Genomic DNA, 26,213 nt, shown 5'->3' on the forward strand with positions numbered 1-26,213 from the left:
AACTATTTTATAATACACAAAGTTTAGTACACGAAATCATTCCAGCACCCAAAAACCCGGGCTGTTGTTATTAGCCCGGGTATTGGGCTTTTGGCTCTAAGACTGCTGCGCGAGGATGTTTCACCAGGTGTTCGTAGGCATCTGAGAATTTGTACATTTTTGGCTCAACTATCCCCCCTATATCTCTTACTGCGATAACTTTGCATCCAAATCATTTGGTACATCTGCCATATCATCATCATCATTCACTTGCCCTTGTCCCATTCACTTGGGGTCGGCGCAGCATGTATTTTTCTTCCATACCTCTCTGTCACCCGTCATCTCATCATCTACTTGCGTTAGTTTCATTTCATATCATCTTTCACACAGTCCATCCACCTTTTTCTCGGTACATCTGCCATATAACCCATGATTAATCTTTTTTTTCAACAGCCTAAGAATAGACTCATCCAACTTCGACCCCGTCACATTCTGGTGCTGCGGCGTCCAATTAGTGGCTCTCAACTACCAAACAGAAGACGCGGCCATGGCCGTCAATGCCGCCATGTTTGAGAGCAATGGGTCCGTGGGATATGTCAGGAAACCGGCGGTTATGTGGGATCCAGGACACATAGCTTATAGGAGGTAAGTTATAGTTAGGTTAGCCACGTCGTTTTCTGGAGAAAATCCATCTTCAGAAATTCCCACATATTGCTTATAGGAGGTAAGACTATCACATTATAAAGACAATCATTATTGATTGTTATCTTTCAAGGATTATTAAACCAGACGTTTTGAAGGACCCAGGACACATTTCTTGGACGTAATGTCATTTTGAATCTGTCAAGATTTGTGTAGAAACAGGGGTGCGAAACTCCTCGCTTCGAGCAAACTCGGCTCCGTTCGGCTCAGCATTGCTCCGAGCAATTATTAGGGTTGGCACAACTTGACGTCCCTTTGCGTGCACGACCACAGTAAGATAATGACTTAAATTTTGACAACCCTAAATAGCCGAAAGGGATCGTGCTATATATTAGAAAGGGATAGCATGATTCGACCCTGAACCGCTGTCAAACTTCGGTTTTGTAGGGAGTTTCCTTTCTGTACGGGAGTGCTATTATTTATTCTGAGGTAGAAACACTGTAATAAAAGGGAAAAAACGAGTATTTCCTACGCATCGGTCGAATCAGATCAGATCAGAAAGACAAAGGTCTAAAGAGTGTTCCTTGTCATCATATCAGAAGATATCCACTGCTAGATAATGTCATTCTGTAATTTTTTTCCCTCACGGGATTACGATATACCGGAAGAGATCTCTTCCCACGTTGCGTCTTCCGGTACGTGGACGCCACTCGAGAACCTTTCTGCCCCATCGGCCATCGGTTCTGCGAGCAATGTGGCCCGCCCACTGCCATTTAAGTCTGGCAATTCTCTTAGCTATGTCGACAACTTTAGTTCTGCCTATCTCCTCATTTCTGATTCGATCACGCAGGAAGCGTGGGAAGGCCCAAGACTAGATGGACCGACGTTCTGGTTAAAGTCGCAGGAAACCGTTGGTTGAGGGCAGCGAATGACCGTTCGTTGTGGAGATCCTTGGGGGTAGGCCTTTGTCCAGCAGTGGACGTCTTTCGGCTGAGATGATGATGAGAGAGATCTCTAAAATTTCTAAAAATGTTTCAGATTCAACCCAATGGAGAAAGAGTTCGACGGTATCCACGCAGCCCACCTCACCCTATCCGTGATCTCAGGGCAATATGTTGCCGAAAACGTGTACTCTTTCTACAATGCCTTCGTAGAGGTTGAAGTGCTGGGGGTTCCGGCGGACTGTCGGAAGTTGAGGACGAGGGCTGCGAGAAGAAACGCTTTGAATCCTGTGTGGCATGATACTTTTAATTTTAAGGTAAGTGTATTCAATATCAGAGGGCCTACGGCGTACACCGAAGTCAGGCGTGCCACACTCCGCGATATCGTCGCGTCGCTACAAGTACCTGCCGCAATTTTGAGGTCTTGCCATGGTAATTGCCGCGCACCGCTATGGAACGGACGCCTGCACGCGCTTGCGCCGCCTTGCGCGTAGTAGTCGCGTTTTGTTAGGGAGTGAATCTTCTGTACCTACTACTATTATATATTCTGTGCCGAAGTTCCCAAATTGAGGGCATCTTTATTCGCATAGGCTTCAATGACGATTTAATGAGGGCTAACGCGTATTAATTCGCCGCTAGGGGCGCTAGTGTAGATGGTGGTCTTTTCCATAGTTCGAAATGTCAAATGTCCCTTGTCACTTCAATGACTGACAGCTGCAGTTCTTTAGTCTTTTGGACCACCATCAACAGAGGCGCCAACTGATGAGCAAAAAAACGATAGCCCTCATTGGTTGGAGTAAAAGTGAAGGATGCCCTCTGTTTCTATCTCTCTATCTTTATTATTATTAGAATCGCCTCGATGAGCCGAAATAGTTTTGATTGATTCAGGCGGTTGCCTGAGCCAGAAGGCGAAAAATCTCCTTATATGATCATGTTTTTCTAAGAGGCGTTGATATTCGTAGACGTGGAAAAATATATGTAGTTCTTGACTATATTATCTTTAATATCATAGCTTCCGATACACGAATTATGACACTTCGCTCGATACAATTAATTTCCAAAGTAACCTCTAACTCGAACTTTTAATCGAACTTTACTCGGTTATTTATTATGTTATTATAAACAAAAAAAGAAGAAAAAACAATCTTAACTTAAATAGTAATTTCATAGCTTTAGAATTTCGATATTGTAAGGTAACGTTTTTAAAATAAATAAAAATCGACAAAATTCAGTCAAAATTGACACTTGGTACGCATGATCTTTCCCGTTCTTTCTTGCGAAATGTGACAGTGACAGCGGCAAACCGATGGAACGGCCTTCAAAATAAAATTCCCTTTGGTGGCGTAGGTTCGGATCCTACCGACTGCGCCATTTAATATTAAGATTTAAAATAAACAACCATGTCTAGTTTGGTCTAAGAATGATTTATTCATCTGTTCAATCATAGACAAAAACACAAAAATCAAAGACAAACTAAACGTACCCTACAGTTGCGGTTTGAAGAGAGGTCAAACATTAAACGTTTTGTTACAATGAAATTTTTGACTAATATAACTCTATCAATTTTGAATGATACACGGTTAGTTTCACTAGACTTATATTGCCCGGGATATGTACCGTGATTACGTTACGTTACAAAACAAATAAAATACAAAAGGTAATCACGGTTCATATCCCGGTTAATATAAGTCTTGTACCCTAAAATGGGGTGAGTAGGAGCAAAACTGGCATTCAAACCTCGATAACATTTTATTTTTACATAATATGCAAACTGAATGGTGTATATAATAAGTGTTCCGGACGTTTGTATTTTAGTTTTTATTTTATATTGGGTAGTTCCATTTCATAACTTTGACGATAAACAGGAAATCCCACCTCACCCCGTAGTCCCTCGTAATTGGGGTGAGATGGGTTTTCATACAAAGGCAAGGATTTTTTTTTATTATGAGTATTACTATATACATTATTTTTGTAGCAGTAGCCTTAAAATCCCATCTCACCCCCCTTTCATGCCTTCTCTCCCCATTCATACCCCAACTCTCCCCGCGAACCCTACTCACCCCATTTTACGGCAACATATAACTGTTCCACAGATCAACTTTCCTGAGCTAGCATTGATACGGTTTGAAGTATACGACGCAGACACAAACTACATGCTATCACAAAGAGTGATACCTATATCTTGTCTCCGCCCTGGTTACCGTCATGTGCGGTTGCGGTAAGTTTATGCTTTTAATAGCCTAATAAGAGTAAGATTTAATTAATTAATAAAATGAATAAATTTAAACCAAAAATCCTTTTAGTATCTGGTTTAAAACGACTAGCTAGATTGCTTTGAAACTTTGTACTTACAAAAGGATAAAGTATATCTAGTCCTGTGATTAGTTTATGTATTTCCGGACCGATATGACCTTCAAACCTTCATGAAAAGAGCGTATTCCCATCTTAAATGCCGGCAACGCACTTACAACCCCTCTGGTGTTGCGGGTGTCCATGGGCGGCGGTAATCGCTTACCATCAGGTGATCCGTCTGCTCGTTTGCCTCCTATTTCATAAAAAAAATGTATTAGCTTCAGCCATTTAAGTTTTCCATACAAAACTCGTTTTTGCTCTATTTCCTTTGTTTTATAAACTGGAGCTAAGTATATAAACTAATTACAGGACTAGATATACCTCATGCCATTGTATGTGCAAAGTTCCATAACAATCCAACACTTAGTTTTAAAATGAGAACGAAACTTACGAAACACCATTTGTATGGGAAGGTGAAATTCGGCCGAGCTTGCTGGGGACTTTTTAGGGTTCCGTACCCAAAGGGTAAAAACGGGACCCTATTACTAAGACTCCGCTGTCCGTCTGTCTGTCTGTCTGTCACCAGGCTATATCTCATGAACCGTGATAGCTAGACAGCTGATATTTTCACAGATGTATTTCTGTTGCCGCTATAACAACAAATACTAAAAACAGAATAATATAAATATTTAAATGGGGCTCCCATACAACACACGTGATTTTTTTGCTGTTTTTTCCGTAATGGTACGGAACCCTTCGTGCGCGAGTCCGACTCGCACTTGGCCGGTTTTTTTAATATCCGTTATTTTCATTCCGACAATACGCCCCGAAAATGATCTAATCATTCACATCTTTCATTTACAATACAGATCGCCAACAAACCAGTCTCTCAACATGGCGTCCCTCCTCATTTTCTCCCGCTGCGGAGAAGAGGAGGCGGGAGAAAGCTCCCGCGCTGACCTTGAGGAGCCGCGGTCTCCTCAGCAGAGGAGAAAGATCCACTTCCTTGTAGTGCACGCCGTGAGGAGGCGAGAACCGTACTCAATATTGAAGGTCACAGAGGATACTACTACCAATGAGGTTAGTTTCAGGTTATGATAGGGGAAAAGCCATCTCTTTCTCACACTATTTCTGTCAATCTCCTTCCATTTTTTCTCATTTTACGTTTATCACGTAGGTACTTTTTTCTTTCCTTTCCCTCCCCATTTCTTACTCATACTCGTCCTTTTAAATTCCGTTTCTTAAGTCCTAATAGACTTCTGTCCTGTTCATCTTTTTTCATGTATCCCTTTTTCATCCTCTCACTCTCTGTCTATCTATCTATCACACTTTCTCCGACTATCTGTGTCTATTTCTCTCTTTCTGACCTCCACTTACGATTCTCTTACCCTCACTCTGTCTGCCCCTCACAAGGTCAGTTCGAGAGCTCTATTCTCGAACAGACCTGGAGGAGCCCCGTTCTCTTCAGAATAGGAGAAAGATCTACTTCCTCGTAGTGCACGCCGTGAGGAGACGAGAACAGTACTCTATATTCAAGGTCACACATGATACTACTACTAATGAGGTTAGTCTTTCAAATTAGGTTAGATTAGTAAGTTACTGTTTGTTATTCATTCGCCCACAAGAAAAACTCCCTCTCTTTCTTATATTACCATAATTTATTCTTTATCCTCTTTCCATTTCGCATCTCTCCCTCACACACGCCCTCTTACTTTCCCCTCTCCCGTACTCTATATATTTTTTCCTCTTCCGTCTCTGTTAATTTCCACTTTTCTCCCTATCACTGTTTCTCTCGATATCTTTGAGTTCAAACACAGACTATGACTAGACACCAACTATGATGTAAAGAGGGGTGAATTCGCACATTGACACATTGACCCCTTTTTACATTTTTACAAAACTTTTTTTTAACTCCAGGCGATCGCCCAGTGCCTCACAAAAGCCGGCGTCTGTCGTACATCCCGAGGCAACTACGTTCTCGTAGAAGAGGTACCATCGAGAACACCCACGCAAAGAGTGTTAGCACCACACGAGAGGGTCATGAGGGCTGCCGCTAGCAGGCCAGGCGCAAGGTTGCTGTTGAAGAAAGTTGGTGACGACCCTAGCTCTAGGGCCTGGCTTACTAGTATCAGGTAAGATTAGTTTGAAAACTGTCATCATCAACCTCGCGTTGACCCGGCATTTTGCCACGGCTCATGGGAGCCTGGGGTCCGCTTGGCAACTAATCCCAAGTATTGGCGTAGGCACTAGTTTTTACGAAAGCGACTGCCATCAGACCTTCCAACCCAGGGGAAACTAGGTCTTGTTGGGATTAGTAAGTAGTGGGTACATAAGTTCCGAAAAACTCATTGGTACGAGCCGGGGTTTGAACCCGCGACCTCCGAATTGCAAGTCGCACGCTCTTACCGCTAGGCCATCAGCGCTTCGTACTACTAAACAAACTTAGTTTCAAAACTGTATTAATAGTAATTTTGTTAGGTTGGTAGCAGGGACCCGCCCGGTATCCCCTTCGACGGTTTTGGAGGGGGTATTTCATAAGGCTTTGCTCACCAAAGCCGTTGCTAACTAAAACCCTTTTATTTGGCTTTTTAAGCGCTTCATATACGGGTAAGCTGATAGTCGTTCCTTAAGCGCTAACCTCTTGAAGGGGTATCGATTATAAATTATCTCTTAATCCAATTTCAACCTTCTCTTCGTAAAAATAGAATCAAATATTGCTTATTTATGTTTCAAGTGAAGGATTGAGTGTCTAGTGATTTGACAGCCAGCACAGACGTCATAATTTTTTGAATTAGGAAGGGGATACTTTCGTTTTAGCGATATCTCTGAAAGGGAAACCCCTTTCTAGCTAAGTCAACGGAACGGGTAAGCAATTCAAAGGGAAAGCCAATCGTTGGGGCTATCCGATAAACGAATTTTAAGGATTTTAAACCCATAAGAATTTTAAAACCATTTTAAGGCTTTTAGTAGTAGTAGTAGTAAACTCTTTATTGTACAAATATACATATTAAAAATTACATGGTACAAATAATAAGATGTACAAAGGCGAACTTATCCCTTTGAGGGATCTCTTCCAGTTAACCTTTGAGTAGATGAGAGGAGAAAGTGAAAAGAGGGTGACAAATGTAGCAAAATGTACAACAAGGTACCAGAAAGATAAAGGATATAAATACATACAAAATTAATAGGATAAACATATAATATATTACACAAAAAGGAATGGGGAATGGGCTTTTTTCTGGGAAAGGTTGATAGCCATTAATCGATCGTTTTAGCGATTTTAAAGCACAAGTGGTGTTCATGAATGTATAAATGACAGATAACAGTAGAGGCATAGAAAATAGTAGATTGTGTCACAAGGGAGCAAAATGACATATTTACGGCGAGGGCGTACATTGGATCCTGAACGAAGCGAAGGATTCTATAATTTAATCCTGAGCGTAGCGAGGGATTCTAAAATAGAATCCTGAGCGTAGTGAGGGATTTAAGTGTTAACGCCCAAGGTGAAAATAATTTTGCTACCATGTGACACATACTGCTTTTCACATCACCTATGAGGAAATTATTATGTTCCAAAATATTATTTAACCAAAAAAATAGTATGCAAAAAAGAAAAAAAAATTGTGTCCTAGAACAGAAAAATGCCACTTTGATCCCTCTTAGCAGGGAAGAAAAGTGACACTTTGATCCCTCCTAGCGGGGAAGAAAAAGCCCTTTTTCGAATAGGTGATGTGAAAAAAACGTTACGGGAATCGTAATGACACGCTTTGCACACTTGCAATCAAATTGTACCAATTCCTTATCTTCACAGATCCAACTCCAACGATCGACCAGCAGCCCGCTCCTCGTCTCCTGGTGAAGAAGAACCTCGGAAGCCACCGGACAGCTTTCTAGTTTGCGTCCACAACGTGTCACACGAGATACCTTATGCTATCCTGAAGGTAAATAATTATTCCACCAATTTTTTTTATAAAATGTTGCCAAGACGAGACCCATATAACCTTACTTACTCCCTTACACTGGCACTTAAGTCCTATAGGCCAATTTCCACTATTTTGAATATTTTTCAAGAAGAAAAAATCTATCTGAGAGGGCGTCCATTAATTACGTGAGGGAGAATTTTTTGACCCCATGGTGGTGAGATGTCGTGAGATTTGTCTCGACGATCTCTAATCTATTCATGGATTTTAATATACATTGATTTAATATACAGAGCGGCCAAGGCGATCACAAATATCTAAACACGTCTCTATTGTCAAGGCGTTAGAGTGCGTGTTCAGATATTTTTGAGCACCTTAGCTGCTCCGATATATCTGATGGCGACTGTACCCATAACACAAGCCTTCTTGAGCTTACTGTATAGGACTTAGTCAATCTGTGTAAGAATGTCCTATAATATTTTTTTTATATTTAATATTTATTTCATAATCTAATTCTTTCAAATTTTTACACAATTTTTGCCCGAAATATTTGCCAATACCCTCCCTTGTGTGTCTCCCTAACTGCCGCGATCTGCAGAGGAGAACATTCGGACATACGAAATATGAAATTTTTGCCCAAGCTGAAACAGATAAATAACCAAATAACACTAGACCCTACTAATAGTGTTGTATTCCTGCCGGTGAGTAAGGTTGCCAGAGCTCGAGGGAGAGGAGTGTTAGGGTCGGCAACGCGCATGTAACTCCTCTGGAGTTGCAGGCGTACATAGGCAACGGAGACTGCTTAACATCAGGCGGGCCGTATGCTTATTAATAACAAAACTTCCGTGAGACACAGACATATTAAATATATTAATAACGGGTCACTCACGTGTTTTTAGTCGAAAACGCTCGACATGTTTCACTCCGTACCGAGGAGCGTCATCAGGAGCTTGCGTCGACGGTGACGGACCGGCGCAGACGGAGTGAAACATGTCGAGCGTTTTCGACTAAAAACACTTGAGTGACCCGTTATTAATATATTTAATATGGGCCGTATGCTTGTTTGCCGCCGACGTAGTATAAAAAAAAGAGACCTTTGCTAACGCTCGGTCAAATGTTAGGTTAATCTATACATTTATTTTGCCAGGTGCCATTAAACGCGACCGCGTCCTATGTCGTCTACCAGGCGTTGACGAAAGCGCGGTGTCAGGACGATCCAAAGAGGTGAGTTTACGTTTTTAAGGTTCCGTACCCAAAGGGTAAAAACGGGACCCTATTACTAAGACTCCGCTGTCCGTCTAACCGTCTGTCCGTCTGTCTGTCACCAGGCTGTATCTCATGAACCGTGATAGCTAGACAGTTGAAATTTTCACATTTTGTTGCCGCTATAACAACAAATACTAAAAAGTACGGAACCCTCGATGCGCGAGTCCGACTCGCACTTGGCCGGTTTTTTAATGCTTTTATTTGGTCGACCCCAAACTAACCACCTAACTAACTATGTACCTAATGTAATCTAAGGTTTACTAATTTAACCATCTTCCCGGTTTCCGATGGAGCTGAAAATTTGCAACGCATGTAAGTCGGGTGACAATGCAATATTATGGTACCATCGAGCTGATCTGATGATGAAGACAGGATAAAACAACGCAACCCAATTGTGTTTGGGATTTTTAGAATTGTCTCGATGAGTATTAGTTGCCTGTGGAAATAAAGTACAGTCAGCGATAAAAGCTTGTACCAAAAATGAAGTTTTTGCCAAAAAATTATTCTGCAGTAAGCTCAGAGAACGGAGTTTTTGAAAAGTCGTAGCGCTTTTTCTTTTATTTATCAATCTTGAGGCCTTTCTCAAGAGGGGACCTTGGGGAGGCCTTGAGCGCTCTTTGAAAATGCTCCTCGTTATGGTGCGAAACATGTCGAGTGCTCATCGACTTTATAAACGTGAGTAACCCGGTTTAACATTTTTTCTCAAAAATGGACGGCAAAGTCGACGTTGCCGGTTAAAAAGTAGGTCGCGAAGTGCGTAGTTTAAGTAAAATTAAAAAGTTAAAAACATTGCAATCTCGATTTCGGGACTGCAATGTTGCATACCATTATTTGTCGAGTTCCAAACTTTTTAAAAGTTGAAGTGGCCATATCAAATGAAGGCATAGGTCCATTATTCAGCCAAACAGATGATCAGGACTTATTATTATAATGTTGGTACCGCGACTATTTAGGTGTCTCAAATAGGTTGGCGTATTTTCAGCAGAAAAATACACTTCTATTTTTAATAAAATGAAAAAAAAGGCGGCAAAGCTATTTTTTTTTACTTTTTTCTGTGAAAATATATACATAAGAACGTTGCTTCTGTAAAATATTTCTATTATATTTGCATTTATTGCGCCATTTTTGAGAAAAGCACTATATATGAATCGGCTGAAAGGCTACTTGCTGGCTTCGGATTCAATTAAACGGACTCCCAAGGTCGTCCGTTTAAAACGAATCCTCAGCCAGCAAGTAGCTACTTCCGAGCCTCGACAATAATGTACTATTTCTTAAAAATGGACGGCAAAGTCGACGTTGCCGGTTAAAAAGTAGGTCGCGAAGTGTGTAGTTTATGGTCAGTCAAAAATTTAAAAGTTAAAAGCATTGCAGTCTCGATTTCGGGACTGCAATGTTGCATACAAATTCCATTATTTGTAGAGTTGCAAACTTTTTAAAAGTTGAAGTGACCATATCAAATGAAGGCATAGGTCCATTAAACAGCCAAACAGATGATCAGTACTTATTATAATATGTCAGTGGCTCACGGAAGTTTTGTCCTATAATATTTATGTATTATGTGTTTATATTTCCGTACAGATTCGTGCTGGTGGAAGAGTTGGAGTGGGGCGGCCGCGCCGGCGCCGGGCCGCAGCAGCGAGCGCTGGCTGACGACGAAGTGGTTTACACTGCACAGGTAAATTGGGATACCGTCAACCGGGGTGAATAGGGATGGCTGGGGTGAATAGGGACAATACATAAAATACAAATAGTTTATTTCCAGAAAAATATTAGAGCATTTACAATCTATACTGACCCCCACACTAGGCAAAGCCCGTCCCGTGAGTGAAATCATACAAAAATGTGATTCACCTGACAATTTCGTCAAAAATACCCACACAAATAGTATCATACAAAATTTACTATTATTTTCAATCGAATGATACAATTTGTGTGGGTATTTTTTAAGAAATTGTCAGGTAAATCACATTTTTAATTTTGTCCCTATTAAACCCAGCTATCCCTATTCCCTATTCACCCCAGTTGACGGTATATCTTTAAAGGGAATAGGGACATAGGGTACATTGCACGAATAACGTAAGTGTATGGGGGAGAGGAGGCGTCAAGCTGAATCCCACTAAAACTCACGTGGGGGAGAGGGTGGGTGGTTTTGGTAACCATGGTACCTCCAGGAAAATGTTTAGACTAATATTTTTGAGTATTTACCTCTTTAATAAAATAAACACTTATTTCTCACAATTTCATTTTTTATTAAAAAAAGACAGTGACTGACCTTAAAATTAATATTTACACATTACTCTCCTACTGCCAAAGGAACACAAAGCATTACTAAATATAGTAACCATAAAATTGACAGCTGATCTAGACCGCATTGAACAGCGCCATACGTTTTGTTTACTGAAGTGTCAAACCGTTAAGGTGCATCCCAAACTTTAACTGCGGTGTGGATGCACCTTTAGCGCGTGAAAACCAGATTACTACGTAAAGCCCGCTCCACACTATGCGGAGCGAAGCCGCGAACGCAAGTGTGGAGTCGATTTCGCTGATTAGCGAACTACACTACACACTCGCGTTCGCGGCTTCGCGCCGCGATTCGCGAACGAGTGTGGAGGGCCCTTAAAGTATGAGGGCGTATAGCGCCTTCTTCAGCTAACAAAAATGGCGGCTATAATAATTTTGCAGTACTGTGTCTTAAGCATACTTTTGACTTTGGTTCGTCTTAAAACTAAATCTCTGGCAATAGGTGAACTAATGATTATTTGCTAATATTCGGTTCTCGAAACTAATCGACTAGGTAGTTGGTTGGCTAATCGAATATTTCAATGCTCATATAATCGATTTATGCCTTAGAAATACATAATCGAATTGATAACAAACAGGCACTTTGCCTTAAATTTACTATGGGTCTGAGCTTTACTGACTGGGGGCTCCATAAGCTAAATTTAGTATGAGCCGGATTGGACAGGGGCTCCATAAGCAGAGCCTACAGATCCTCCAGAAATGTGACCGCCAATGCTACCGCCAGAAATGCCACCGATAGATCCACCCCCGATACCGCCTTCCTTCTGAGCCTTATACTTAATGAAGTAAACCTCAGGCTTAGAGGGCTGGGTAGGCGCGGCAGTAGGTATAGTAATATCACCCTGTTCTTCTGGTTTCTTCACCAACACGTATACAAGTGTCTTCTCTTCGTTCTGAGCTTGAGCTGGGATAACAGGTGTGATAGGTGCAGGTGGAGACGGGGCTTTTATGAAGATGATTTTGTAGTGTTTCTGGGGGACGCCTCCTCCTAAGATCTGAGGGTGTTGTTCTTCAGTTTCTGGAGGTGGGACGTGGACGTAGATGTGTTTTTGGACAAGGGTGGTTCCGCCGATGCCGTAACCGCCGCCGAAGCCACCGCTGAAACCGCTGCCTCCTGAAGAGAAACCGCTGCCTCCTGAAGAGAACCCGTTGCCTCCTGAAGAGAATCCGCCAATGCCTCCACTGCCGAAGCCGCGAATGCTAGTGTATAGACTGCCCGAGGAGAGCCCTCCGCCAGGAGCGTTATAGGAGTAACCCTCGGGTCTGGCCGAGCCGATGGCTGCTACGGCTGCTAATATCTATGGAAAAGAACACTTTTGTATCATACGAGTATCTTACTAAGTTGGAGGACGCTTGAGGGGGGGCGTGCAGCATTTTATACACAAATGCTATGCGGGCGGAACCATGGAATCAAGAATTAGAACTGGCTATGCTAAAGAAAACTTCGAGATTTGACTGGGCAAAATGTAAGAAATTAACTGACAGTTTTTTTTACAGCTAGGGGTTGAACAAAAAACCTTTATAGTCTTTGGATTATAAATCACTGAAACTCCATATAAATCATTACCTATAGTACGAGACAGAACATATACCTATTTGTTTGTAAAGTTTGTAAAATTCGTAGCATCGTAGTATCACATACACAATTTTGTAAGCTTAATGGCAAAAAATAAATTAAGAAATAATGACTCTCTGATTAAGTACATAAAACCGCCACCACCACCACCCACCCCCATTACCATTAGGCATTAAGTTCGCCATTTGTACATTTTTATGTTTTGTGCAATAAGTTTAAATAAATAAATAAAATCTATTTGCGCAACAACAAGTATTTGATTGACTTCAAATTTATTTAAGCAATTATCAATTAATACTGATACGAATCTTAAAAACGCGGGTGAATGTATATACGATTTGGGAACAGTGCCATAAAGTTTTAATATCTAAAAGTGATATTTCGTACCAGATACTAAAATCAATCAATCTTGAATCAATCATGTCAATCTGTCGCCTATTTCACCACGCTTGAATCTTTGTTTTTTAGGGTTCCGTACCCAAAGGGTAAAAACGGAACCCTATTACTAAGACTCCGCTGTCCGTCTGTCCGTCCGTCTGTCTGTCTGTCACCAGGCTGTATCTCATGAACCGTGATAGCTAGACAGTTGAAATTTTCACAGATGATGTATTTCTGTTGCCGCTATAACAACAAATATTAAAAACAGAATAATATAAATATTTAAATTCTCCTATTTAGGGCTCCCATACAACAAACGTGATTTTTTTGCTGTTTTTTCCGTAATGGTACGGAACCCTTCGTGCGCGAGTCCGACTCGCACTTGGCCGGTTTTTTTAAACCAGTGCCCTGTTTATCGAAAGCTTGTAACTTGTAATACAAGTGGAAGTCCCTTTCTAACAAAAGCTGTCAAAAAGTGACATCCGCTTATGTTACAAGCTTTTGATAAACAGGGCACAGATACTAAAATAAAATCAATCAATTAATTAATCAAACAATCATGTCAGTCGTGCGCCTATTCAACACGCTGACAATTGACAGAGGACTTCCGGTTCGAGCGCCATCTTGATAGTTAGCATCGTGATTAATTACTTTGTTTTTTGCTTATTAATATTGTTTAAAGTGTAATATCGATAGCTTATTATACAGTAAACTAATGTGGTAGTGTGCAGTGAATGGAGAATTAATTTTGAAGCGCGTTTAACCACCATCTTGGAGTCAACGGCCGGTAGTCCATGTGCTTCTTGTAAAGTCTAGCTATCGATTTACAAGAGCTAACAAATCACCGTACACTGTCTTGTACAACCGTACAATTTTTGTCGTTTGTAAACCTCTCAATACCTTGATACTGGCGAAATAGTCACACTGAAGCCATAATTTTAAAAGAAGAAGAAGAAGAAGAAGACAATTGACAATTGTAAATTTTGCATACATTTCCGAGTCAATAGAAAAGACAGTAGGTAGCGTCGTATTGCATAATCGTTTTCCATCGTATTTTCTCGGAAACGTTCGTATTTGTCATGCTAACTTCTGTCAGTCAAGTCAGTACTTTTTGTACCGAGACTGACTGAAATAAGCAAGGCACGTTCTTACGTTTCCGTGAAAATACGATTGAAAATAATTACGCACTACAATCTGTATACAACGAACTGCCACCTGTCATGAGAATGTGACAAATTGTCACAGTGGTGAAATCTCATTTGACATTTTAGTACAAAAGCAGTATGAAATGTATCCTTTTTACATCACCTATTCAGAAATGGGCTTTTTCATCCCTGCTAGGAGGGATCAAAGTGGCACTTTTTCCCCTGCTAGGGGGTATGAAAGTGGCACTTTTCTGTTCCAGGTTCCAGGACAGTTTTTTTTGCATACTATTTTTTAGGTTAAATAATATTTTGAAACATTTAATAATTTCCTCATAGGTCATGTGAAAAACAGTATGTGTCACAAGGTAGCAAAATTATTTACACATTGGGCCTTAACACTTGAATCTCACTATGCTCACGACTCAAATGTACAGTCAAGGGCATAAATATATATGCATTCCCAAAGTTTCAAAAATATGTGTACGCTCTTACACCTTAGACAATGAAGTCGTGTTCACATATTTTTGAGCCATTTGTCTGGATCGATATTTTTGTTTTCGACTGTACGCCCTCGCCGTAAATATGTCATTTTGCTCCCTTGTGACACAATCTACTATTTATACGATTTATAAAAATACAGTTTAGTAGGTAACATGCGCCCGCCGGTCAGTAAAAATCACAATACACTCATAGCTCACATATCACTTTCACTACGTACCAAAAACGCTTTCATGTTGACTCGCGGACAGGACACGAATGTTTGTTGACCTGAACATAATATGGATGCTTTTATACTGAGCCTTATGCCTCTCTCCTTCTCCGGCCTTCGATCATAATTAGTCAGGATTATGAGATGACAACTGTCAGATTTGTCTTTAGCGTAGAGAAATGTGTCGTTTTCAAGCAAAAGGTACCACATTGTCGCTTGCCATAAGGATGCTCTGACAGGTTTTTCGTATAAAGATACAAGTAATTTTCGTCCTTATGGTAAGCGACAATGTGGTACCTTTTGATTGAAAATGTCACAAATAAGTAAGCATAGAGTGCTCACTCCATACATCAGTTTTGTTACCAAAACTACTGTTTTCGTAGTCGACATCTAGCGTCAAGTAGCGGAATTATCAGTACTGCAACTCGACAATAGATGTCACGACGAACGGAAAGTCTAATGTTCAACAATTTTCAGCTAATATTATAACCGGATTAACCGGAACTCTATTTTCAACTCCTTCTGCTTGTAATATTAGTTGTAAATTGTTGAGCAATACACTTTTCGTCAGTTGCGATAAACGTGACATCTAGTTTCGAGAAGCAGTACTGATAATTCCGCTATTTGACGCTAGATGTCGACTATGAAAATAATAGTCGTTTTGAAATAAAACTATGAAAACCGATTATATCGCGTATATTGAATTTATAATACATCCCGACGTTTCGAACTCTTTACAGCGTTCGTGGTCAACGTGGTGTAAAGAGTTCGAAACGTCGGGATGTATTATAAATTCAATATACGCGATATAATCCGTTTTCATAGTTTTATTTCATGAGTAACTATCGCGGTAACCGAAGACAATATTAAATAGTCGTTTTGATAACAAAACTGATGTACGGAGTGAGCACTCTACGCTTACTTATTTTTCTATGACTTTAGTGAAAACAATGATTTTACTCGTAACGATATTTTTTTGATTCATACAATAGGGTAATTGACTACTAGTCAAATCAGTTTCCTATTTCGAACTGTCAAAACGATTTTGCTACTATGAAATTTATATGAAACACTAGCATGTGACGTCACAATCAAATTACTTACTCTTTATAGTTTTATACGGGTTTTAAAATAGAAATTGTGTCTAAAAATAAGCAATTGTTTTGTCTACATTTCTCTATTAATCTTTTGGTGCTTTATTTCATGCATGGTGTAAAATAATTTATTTTAAATACACTCAAATACCCTATTAGGGCCGATAAGATAAATATTGTTTATATTTTTAAAGTAGGCATATTACAATGCGCTTATGAACTATTTAAAAGTCCATTATACCAGCCAACGTGAGGTAAGAATTCAAAATTTGCATCAGTTTACTTTGCCATTCTTGTGGATAAAATGCAACTTTCTCGTTAGTTAAATCACATTTACAATCGGGTCTATCGCGAATTTATTTTGTTACCTTTATTTATCGACGTGTGTGTGTGTTGCGTGTCGGACTACTGACAATAATTAACATTTATGTGTAGTGGGTGGTTTGATAATGTGATGTCTACCCCAAACTTTAAATGCACTTTTCGTCGGGTGGTCACACAAATCTCTGTTTTGACATTTTGCTGGGACGTCAGTTAGCCGCGACCACGACCAGTGAAACCTGTGTCGAAACGTCGGTAAATAAAGGTAACAAAATAAATTCGCGATAGACCCGATTGTAAATGTGATTTAATATGTGTTCAAAACGCGAAAGTTTTAAATTTTATATTTCTCGTTAGTTTTTAATTTAGCTCCGTTTATTTTCTTAATATCCATAATAATGAACATATTTTAATCTTGCAAAAACTTGAGGCGCGGAAAAAAACATTTCTACGAATTACGGAATGTAATATCTTTTACTAATACCTATTTATAGCGTGAAAGTATTTATTATATTGGTCTGCATATTTTAGATCTAATTAATACGGTATTATGCAATTGTTCACATAAATATGAGCGCAACCTAATGCAACCATACAGCCCAATTCGAACGTACACTGGAATCAGAATGATATCTAAATGATGTCATTTTGTTATCGTGTATTTTCGCTAGTATATATTTGTCCGTACATGTATTAACGTGAGCGAGACGCACGATAACTGGAACTACGAGGAATCAGAAGCAATTCTGAAACCTTCCAAGAGATTCCTAACATTTCGTATTCATAGGATTAATTCTTCATTCCTTTTCGAGTTCTTGTATTCACTTTTCATAACGCGCGAACACAATTAAATCCAAACAAAATTTAAATAACATTACACTTTTAGATTTCACACACACACATTTCACTCCCTCCTCACAACAAGCTTACACACATACAAATTTACACTTTACACTCCTCTTTCTTTCTTAAACATAAGGTTTAATATACATAAATATATTGGTAACTCGTGATGACCTTGAACCCCACCTCACTGCAATGTGCATCTATGGAGATTGTGTTTTTTGTTAAATAAAGATAATTTAATTTAATTCAAATGTGTTTCAATATGTGTTTCAAAACGCGAAAGTTTTAAATGTTATATTTCAGTGTAGTATGAAAAAATTTGTTCCAGTGAAATTTCGCATCATGGCGCGTGATCATAATATTACTGGTCAGGCTTTACGTTCGAATCGGCCTCATAGTGTTTCGTTGTCTATGTAATAAGTTTCAAAAGTCTAGATTATTACGAAAACTAATATGCAACATGTGAAATTTGCAATGCCGCATCCTGTTGCGGGGTTTTTTTCATAGCAAACCTTCCGTTTGTAACATGTAAATAAGGAAACTAGGCCACTGGTCAAATGATAGGAACAAATGAAATTATTTTATGAATTTTTTTGATTTGTGTTTTTAAGTAGTCACACTACTATATATATTATATATACCTTTAAACGAGATATATTTGTATATATATATATACATGTATATATTTACATTAAATAATTTCACGGTTTAGACTCACTTGTTTTAGTCACTCGCGCGAGTTTCGGAGAGTCTAAGGTCTCCTTTCTCAAGCACCAATAAAATAAGTGAGTCTAAACCGTGAAATTATTTAATGTTAGTATGTCTCACAACAGTTTAAATTCGATTCTCGGAAACGGCTCTAACGATTTGGATGAAATTTGCTAAATGTGGAATTCGGGGGCTAAAAATCGATCTAGCTAGGTCTTACCTTTGGGAAAACGCGCATTTTAGTGTTTTTATATATTATGTTTTTATTTTATTTTATTTTTTATTTTATATATTATGTAGGTCCGGATATAACTACATAGTATAAAACAAAGTCGCTTTCCGTTGTCTGTATGTCTGTCCCTATGTACTACGCAACGGATTTTGATGCGGTTTTTTTTTAAATAGATAGTGATTCAAGAGGAAGGTTTATATGTATAATTTGTAAAGGTTTCGTGTAAATTTGTTAAACTAGCCGACATTTTGAAGTAGGCGGAATCACCCGAATACATCTTACCTATTTAGATTAGATTAGATTAGATGATTTATTTCATGAAAGACAATTACATTATAAGTTTGCATTAATATCAAAAATATATGAATTTCTATCATGACCGTCAAAATAAAAATGAAAATAACAACAATACTAATGAAATAAAATTATAGCTCCAATAAGAATTGTCAACACAATTAGAATAAGAATAAGTAGGTAAATACAAATCCAAAATATAAGTAAATTTAACCCTTAAATGCATAATGATGTATATATGCATCGTATATTTGATGGTCCGTGGCTTAATATGCAGCTATCCAAAATCACATTTATTACTTTTATACAGCATGACACATCTATTTCAATTTATTAAAAAGTTATACAAAAAATCATGCATTTAAGGGTTAAAATGTCAAAACTTACACTAAACAATAAAAACCCAACACACAAGAACAATAAATAAAAAGTCAATTTATTTTCCTTGTTCATATAAGATATATTAGTGAGGCCAGATATCTGACATGGTGAGCATTAAGTCATTGGCATATGAACCGTGGTCACACCTATGTTACGAGATGTCAAAACTACCAAACCTGCAGTCTGCTGACCTTTGAGTGTTATATAACATAACTTGATTATTCGATATTGCATTTGGGTTACGACCACCGTCCGCGACGCTTGTGTCTGTATCGAATTAAAATCGTTAAGTGCGGTGTGCGTTGATTTATTTGACAAGTGTGCCATTTTCAATCAAAAGGTACCACATTGTCGCTTGCCATAAGAACGCTCTGACAGCTTATTCGTATAAAGATACAATCCAATTTCGTCCTTATGGTAAGCGACAATGTGGTACCTTTTGATTGAAAACGTCACAAATAGTTTGCGTTAAACAACTGCGAGTTGAAATATTTGTTAAAAAAAAAGGTTTCCTTTTCATCACACTTGCTTGAAAATAGTTATTTGTTATACAAGTGTGCAAAGTTGTATTTTACCAGCGAGTGTTTCAACACACGAAAAGTAAAATACATTTGCACCCGTGTGTAACAACATCCACAGGCGTTAGATCATCTTCATCACTGGAATCACTATTTTTTTTACGATATTATAACAATAAACTCTGGAAATTCTGTATTTTTACGTGAGAAGTTTTAAAGTAAAAAATTTGTTGACAATGTTGACAATGTTGACATTTCTGACGTATGAAATGATGAAATGTCAATGATGCGTTTTGAAATTGCGTCGACTCAACTTGTGCGTTCGGAATTTGCGCGTTATTTAACATCATTATTAAAAACAAACGTTTCTTATGGAATTTTAAGGTTTATGACTTGAAAATTAAATCAGTAAATAAAGCTAAATTTGGTATTTTTTATTAAATTCTCAAACCATTTATTTAATGATAATTAATATCGAACGAACCATTATTATAAGCGTTTTACGTTTTGTTATCTGTCAAGCTACTTAAACACGCTCCATCCAAGGTCAAATTACTTTCCCCACTAGTGGATAAAATGCGTTTTTCTCCGCTGGTTTTAAAGGATAAAAGACGGCTTTCCGAGCTAGTGAGGGGAAAACATATATGTATTATATAAACTTTAAACTTAACACTTTTTATGCGACAAAACGGCGTGGCTACGGGTACCTACGGTACGGGTTTATGTCACTATATCATACGAACCAAGTAATTTAATTGTACCTATAAGTAAAATACTTATTTAAAATCAAGGTATAAATGAGTTTTACTTTTAACATACTAACGTTTATAATTTAATATTTTTGTTTATGTAAAAAATATTTAATTTGATAGCCGTAATATTTTTACACAATTTTCAATCGTGGTTGAATGCCAGATGGGTATGTTCCTTTGATGCGTAACCTGTAAAAAAATGACAATATTATGGCGGTTGAGTGTTTGAAATATAACCGTACCCATTTAAGAATTATTTCGCTCAAAATTTAGTTTTTTCTTCGCAAGTGTAATGAAAAACATTGTGTATAACTCCGGGGGTAAGAATATTGCAAACACGAGTTCGATCACCCTCGTTTGCAATATGTCACTTATCCCCCTCGTTGCACAATGTACGCAATGTATGTATTTAACCACTGAATCATGGGCCCGAAAAATAAAAAAACTCATGAAATTACAATCAACATTTTCATGGAAAACTATTTCGAAAAGTACGGGCTGAGCTATCTCGTGTTCTCATTCACTCACCACATTCCTATTTTGTCGACATATGTTTCTATTTTTTTTTCAGGCCGGCTGGAAGACCCTAGGTCGCTTCGTCCTCCAAGAAAAGGGCAGCACCGCCCCCATCCCAAGACACCGCGCCGCCATCGCCAGGATCCAACGAGGGCTCAGCATCACCCGCGGCGCCATTACAGGTACTTTGCCTAAACTAGGTTACAGACAAGCAATCCTAGGACGCTTCTATGAGAGCAGTAGTACAACCCCAGACACCGCGCCGCCATCGCCAGAATCCAACGAGGGCTCAGCATCACCCGCGGCGCCATTACAGGTACTTTGCCTAAACTAGGTTACAGACAAGCAACCCTAGGACGCTTCTATGAGAGCAGTAGTACAACCCCAGACATCGCGCCGCCATTGCCAGAATCCAACGAGGGCTCAGCATCACCCGCGGCGCCATTAAAGGTACTTTGCCTAAGCTAGGTTACAGATAAAGCTAGGCTTAAATGGGATTGGGCCGGTCAAGTCACTTTGACTCAAGTCTACCGCATGCATCCGGAAAGGTGGGCTAGCTTAGCCACCGGATGCCGGTTGAGGGGCGTGGACGGGGCAAGCCTAAACGGAGATGGCGGGATTACCGCTTCCTGCACAACTGGCCGGAGGTAACACCAAATCGGGAATCGTGGAAATTAAGGGAGAGGCCTTTGCCCAGCAGTGGGACACTCAGATAGGCTAGAGAGAGGTTACAGCAACCCTAGGATGCTTTTTTTATTATAAACCGATCGTCGATTGGCCCTAGTCACACCTGATGGAAAGTGAAGACAGGGCCGAAGATGGAGCTCACCATGCTTCTAAGAGAGCAGTACAACCCCAGACACCGCGCCGCCATTGCCAGGATCCAACGATTCCGCTACTTGACGCTAGATGTCGTCTACGAAAATAATGGTCTTTTTGGTAATAAAATTGATTTATGGAGTGAGCACTCTATGTCTACTTAATTCGCTTTGATACAGGCAGATTAACCCTGTATAAACGGTTAACTCCGAGTTTGTTGTCTAACCCTGGAACGCGCAAGAGGCCCTAAGATTAGTAAAGTATTAGATAAAATCCTGCCGCATGTAACAGAACTGTCAATTTTTTAGGCACCTCACCGTTCCCGCTTGGAGGCAGTTTCATGTCCACAGAAGCGAGCGAAGTGAAACCGCCTGTTCAGGCGGCGTACAGTGACCCTACACATTGCCGGTAAAATACTTTATTTGATTATCCAAGTTTTATAATTTTAAACTAACAAGTGACTTAATCGCGTAAAAACTTACGTTCATACGGCTTGACGTTTCGAACGTGACGTTACGTTCGTGGTCACAGGCAGAAACCTCAGGCTAGTCAGTCGGGCTATAAATAAAGTTTTTACGCGATTAATTCACTTGTTAGTTTAAAATTGTGAGTAAAAATCGTGTTAGTTTAAATCAATATATTATCCAAGTCTATTTAATTTTACAATGGACCGCTACAAGTACACGCCCCACCTAACTAGTCAGGAGTAAGGGTCACCCCACACTAGCGTCTCCCGTGCGTCGGCACGACACTTATGTGATTGCAAGCGTCCATAGGATGCGGTGACCACTTTACATCAGGCGGGCCATTTATTAGTTTTTTGGCAACCTAGTATAAAAAAACTACATATATTATTCTTTGTTTTTCAGGAGAGTGTCATCGACGCCTTTAGGCAAAGGCATAGGACGGGCGAAAGGTCACTCCGACAAAGAAGTCCGCTCCTTCATGCAAAGGCGGGCGGCTTCAAGAGAGGTAGGTTATTATAAACTGAAATAAATGTCATATACGAAGGAAAAAATGACCAAAGCCTCCAGTGTCCAGAGCTGGAATCGAACCAGCGTCCCCAATTTACCGGACAGGTGTCTGAACCGCTCGGCTATCCGGTCGCGGTGGCATGGGTCGAAATTTCCAAGTATATGACAATTTCCCGAAGGCTTGTGGCGCCCCCACATATAATATTTTCATAGAAAATAATTTAATTTGTTCTTATGTAGGTTATTACTTACAAGAACCGTCTTTTCCCATCCTTTTCTTGAGTAAAAATTATAAGTGTCGGTTATAGGTTCCTGTTGGTCACTGGTGCCACTACGCTATATATTTTTTTTTAGTTCTTATTTTACCACTTTGTCCGCATCACAGAAATAAATATACCATAGAAGACGCAAATGCATCTACTTCGCGTGTCCGAACCCCGACCAAGCGTCGAGGTTGATCGTCGCTCTTGACAGTCCACGCACGTCAGTTGTTGCAGCCGGACGTTCGTGAAAACTTTAAAAATTCTTCGTTGCATGATAATTAACTGCAACAGCCCAAAAATTTCGATCACCCAAAGGCAAGAACATATTTCCTATCACAGATAAGTAATTTTAAAATTATATTATGCGTACATTTTGTATGAAAAAGTCGGCACGCTTGGTTTCAATACAAATAGTGGTATTTGCGTCATCTAGCGTATATATTAAATATGTGGTCCGCATGATTGATTTATATATCCATGCCAAATTGCAGCTTTCTAGCACTAACGATCACGGAGCGACGCCGTTGACGGACAGACAGATATGGCGAAACTATAAGAGTATTCCTAGTTGACTACGGAACCCTAAAAACGGTTTGTCAGCATGAAGCTTGTATGACGTCAATATGCTGGACGGAGTAAAAATTTCAGCAACATTTTTTTATTATGTTCTAAATGAAGGGTACACGGAAAGAACATGTCTAGTCACTTTAGTAACATTTTGAGTAATCGCGATTTTAAAATTTGGAACCGTGTCAAAATGTATGGTAATTCCGTGAACAGGTCTTTTTTAATTAAAAAAAGTTGTGTTACATATATTATACAGTGGTAGCAAAAGATATAACTAATAGTACATTAAGAGCTCTACATTTTGAAATGAAAAACTCATTTTCCGAAAAAAGTGACTAGACATATTTTTTCCGTGTACCCTTCAAATGACTTTTTTAGGATTCCGTACCCAAAGGGTAAAAACGGGACCCTATTACTAAGACTCCGCTGTCCATCTGTCCGTCCGTCTGTCGTCACAAGGCTGTATCTCATGAACCGTGATAGCTAGAAATTTGTTGAAATTTTCACAGATGATGTATTTCTGTTGCCGCTATAACAACAAACACTAAAAACAGAATAATATGAATATTTAAATGGGGCTCCCATACAACAAACTTGATTTTTTTGCTGTTTTTTTCCGTAATGGTACGGAACCCTTCGTGTGCGAGTCCAACTCGCACTTGGCTGGTTTTTTTTTAAATCTTCAACAATGCTATGCCCGATTTGAGGTCCACTCGGAAGGCGAGGCCCACGGCGGGTCGCTGGGGGCGGAGGCGCTGGCGGCGCAGGTGGCGCGCTTCAAGAGAGTCTCGCTCCGGAAACTGCGCGCCTGGCGCTCCTGAGTGTGGCAGGTGACGATGGATACTTACCTATTGCATCTCTTACTCCACTTTAATTTTTAAATAAGGGCATATTTTTAATATTGGATATGATAATGAGGGATACCGTTTTTGTGCTCGCCGGTTGGCGCCACTGTGTATGTAGGTTAAATTTATTTAGATCCCACCTTCCCCTTTCCATCATCGGACATCCAGGCGCGGGGAGCGTATGCACCCGTTCGTGGTCCACATTCCATTCGTTCGGACGAAACGTTTTGCCTCCTCCTTTTTGGTACGGACGGCTAAGGAATGGAATGCGCTCCCGCCATCTGTATTCCCTGATCAATATGACCTCGGTCTCTTTAAAACAAGAGTGAATAGGCTGTTACTGAACCGGTGAGCTCCATCTTAGGCCCTGTCTTCACTTTCCATCAGGTGTGACTTGGGCCAATCGCCGATCAGTTTATAATAATAATAATAAAAAAGGTTCAGAAAAACAGATCTCAAAATTCTTCTATGCTTATTTTTATAAAATCAATAGGTTCTAATATACACAAATGTATTTTAACGTCTAAATGTGCCATTTTTAACCTGTTTAATTTTTCATATATTTTAGTTGACACTTTTTTTAAACCGCTAACATTTATTGAGCTATATCTATTGTTTACCATGATTAATCAAAGATGGACAAAGATTTACCACAATTATGAATAAGGAGTGAAAATTCCCAATAAAAAAGCTTGAAACCCCCAAAACTTCTACGCATTTGGCATTTTGAAAGACCTCCATCTACACTAGCGCCCCTAGCGGCGCAATTAAACGCGGTAGCCCTCATTGATAAAGATAAAGATTATTAGAAATTATTTATCAAGTAGGCATATTACAATGTGCTTATGGATATCAAGTAAAGCTACACCGACTCTAACCCTGTAGGGTACCCTACCCCCCCACCCCTACCCTCCCTCCCTGACTCCTGTAGGGGGCTCTAGGTGTACCTCTGCCCGAGCAGACCCTACACTAAACTGAACACTATGATACTTCTAACTAAACTGAAATGTTCATTATACAATAATTTGTACCATCCTCAACCAAAAGGGTACTTATTGTCGGTTGTCAATAAGGCGCTATTTTCGTGTAGCTTCAATTTGAAATCAACCTTATCGACAACCGACAATGTGGTACCTTTTGTTTGAAAACGTCACATTTAGACAACTATAATATTGATTTTCCAACGCTTACTCATTGTATGGAATAAAAGACATCAACGCATTTTAAACTCAATATGCACTTCGTTCCTGATTAAGTATTTTGATTAAGTGGATATTATAATACAATTGACATATTGATAAAGTGGAAAAAATTAAGATACTCAAATATCGGTACATTTTCCCTAAAAAACCTAAAAATTACTAGGCATTTTTGGTCTAACGTTAATGTTAAATTAAGCCAAGCATTGATAACATTTAAATATCGTTAAAACAAAATTCGGCTTGCTAGTAATTTCAAAAGAAAAAGCAGCGGTTAGTTAAGCTATGCCAGCCTACTCTAGTGCCCCCACAATGATTTTCAGTCGCAGAGTTAATCAAGAGAAATCATTTGAAAACCTATCGTTACAGGTATTCCGTCGCCTCGGTACCAGTTTAGCCCACCACCGCGCCTCACTCTCCTCTGAACTCGGTTCCATCTGGGACTTCCTCCGCCTTGACCGGGACCGGGACCGCGACCGCGACCGCGACCGGGACCGGGACCGCGAACGGGACCGTCGCCGCTCCGAGCCCGCCTCCTACGAGCCCATCGACTCCCGCTCCCCCGCCAGGTTAGCCCGAGACCTCCTCCAGGTCATCCAAGAGACAGTCTTCAAGAAAATCGATGAGCCTAAGAAATGCCCTCTAGTCAAAGAAGAATCTGACCTAACCAGCTCCGATGACGATGATGGCACGGAAAGAAGAATAGCTAATTTAATAGATTTCTTTTTCACTATA

General features: G+C 39.6%; 2 protein-coding genes across 2 annotated transcripts in view; one reads left to right on the forward strand and one right to left on the reverse strand.

Moving 5' to 3' along the window:
- LOC134752188 (1-phosphatidylinositol 4,5-bisphosphate phosphodiesterase epsilon-1-like) overlaps positions 1 to 25,975 on the forward strand; it is a 167,014-nt gene extending 141,039 nt beyond the window's left edge. The window contains exons 31-43 of the mRNA XM_063687800.1: positions 433 to 624; positions 1,660 to 1,879; positions 3,656 to 3,780; positions 4,724 to 4,934; positions 5,772 to 5,986; positions 7,666 to 7,795; positions 8,922 to 8,998; positions 10,619 to 10,715; positions 20,867 to 20,993; positions 21,939 to 22,038; positions 22,500 to 22,602; positions 24,142 to 24,264; positions 25,848 to 25,975. Coding sequence (XP_063543870.1) covers positions 433 to 624; positions 1,660 to 1,879; positions 3,656 to 3,780; positions 4,724 to 4,934; positions 5,772 to 5,986; positions 7,666 to 7,795; positions 8,922 to 8,998; positions 10,619 to 10,715; positions 20,867 to 20,993; positions 21,939 to 22,038; positions 22,500 to 22,602; positions 24,142 to 24,255 — 1,711 coding nt within the window. The 3' untranslated portion in view covers positions 24,256 to 24,264; positions 25,848 to 25,975. The remainder of the gene's footprint in view (positions 1 to 432; positions 625 to 1,659; positions 1,880 to 3,655; positions 3,781 to 4,723; positions 4,935 to 5,771; positions 5,987 to 7,665; positions 7,796 to 8,921; positions 8,999 to 10,618; positions 10,716 to 20,866; positions 20,994 to 21,938; positions 22,039 to 22,499; positions 22,603 to 24,141; positions 24,265 to 25,847) is intronic.
- LOC134752179 (RNA-binding protein cabeza-like) lies at positions 11,514 to 15,248 on the reverse strand. The gene is made up of 2 exons (XM_063687791.1): positions 15,159 to 15,248; positions 11,514 to 12,639 (listed from the first exon to the last, which is right to left on the reverse strand). Exons 1-2 carry the CDS (start codon positions 15,171 to 15,173, stop codon positions 11,983 to 11,985), a joined length of 672 nt encoding a protein of 223 aa, XP_063543861.1. The 5' UTR covers positions 15,174 to 15,248; the 3' UTR covers positions 11,514 to 11,982.
- Positions 25,976 to 26,213: the final 238 nt, after the last annotated feature.

Source organism: Cydia strobilella, chromosome 24 (genome assembly GCF_947568885.1).
Source record: "Cydia strobilella chromosome 24, ilCydStro3.1, whole genome shotgun sequence".
NCBI lineage: Eukaryota > Metazoa > Arthropoda > Insecta > Lepidoptera > Tortricidae > Cydia > Cydia strobilella.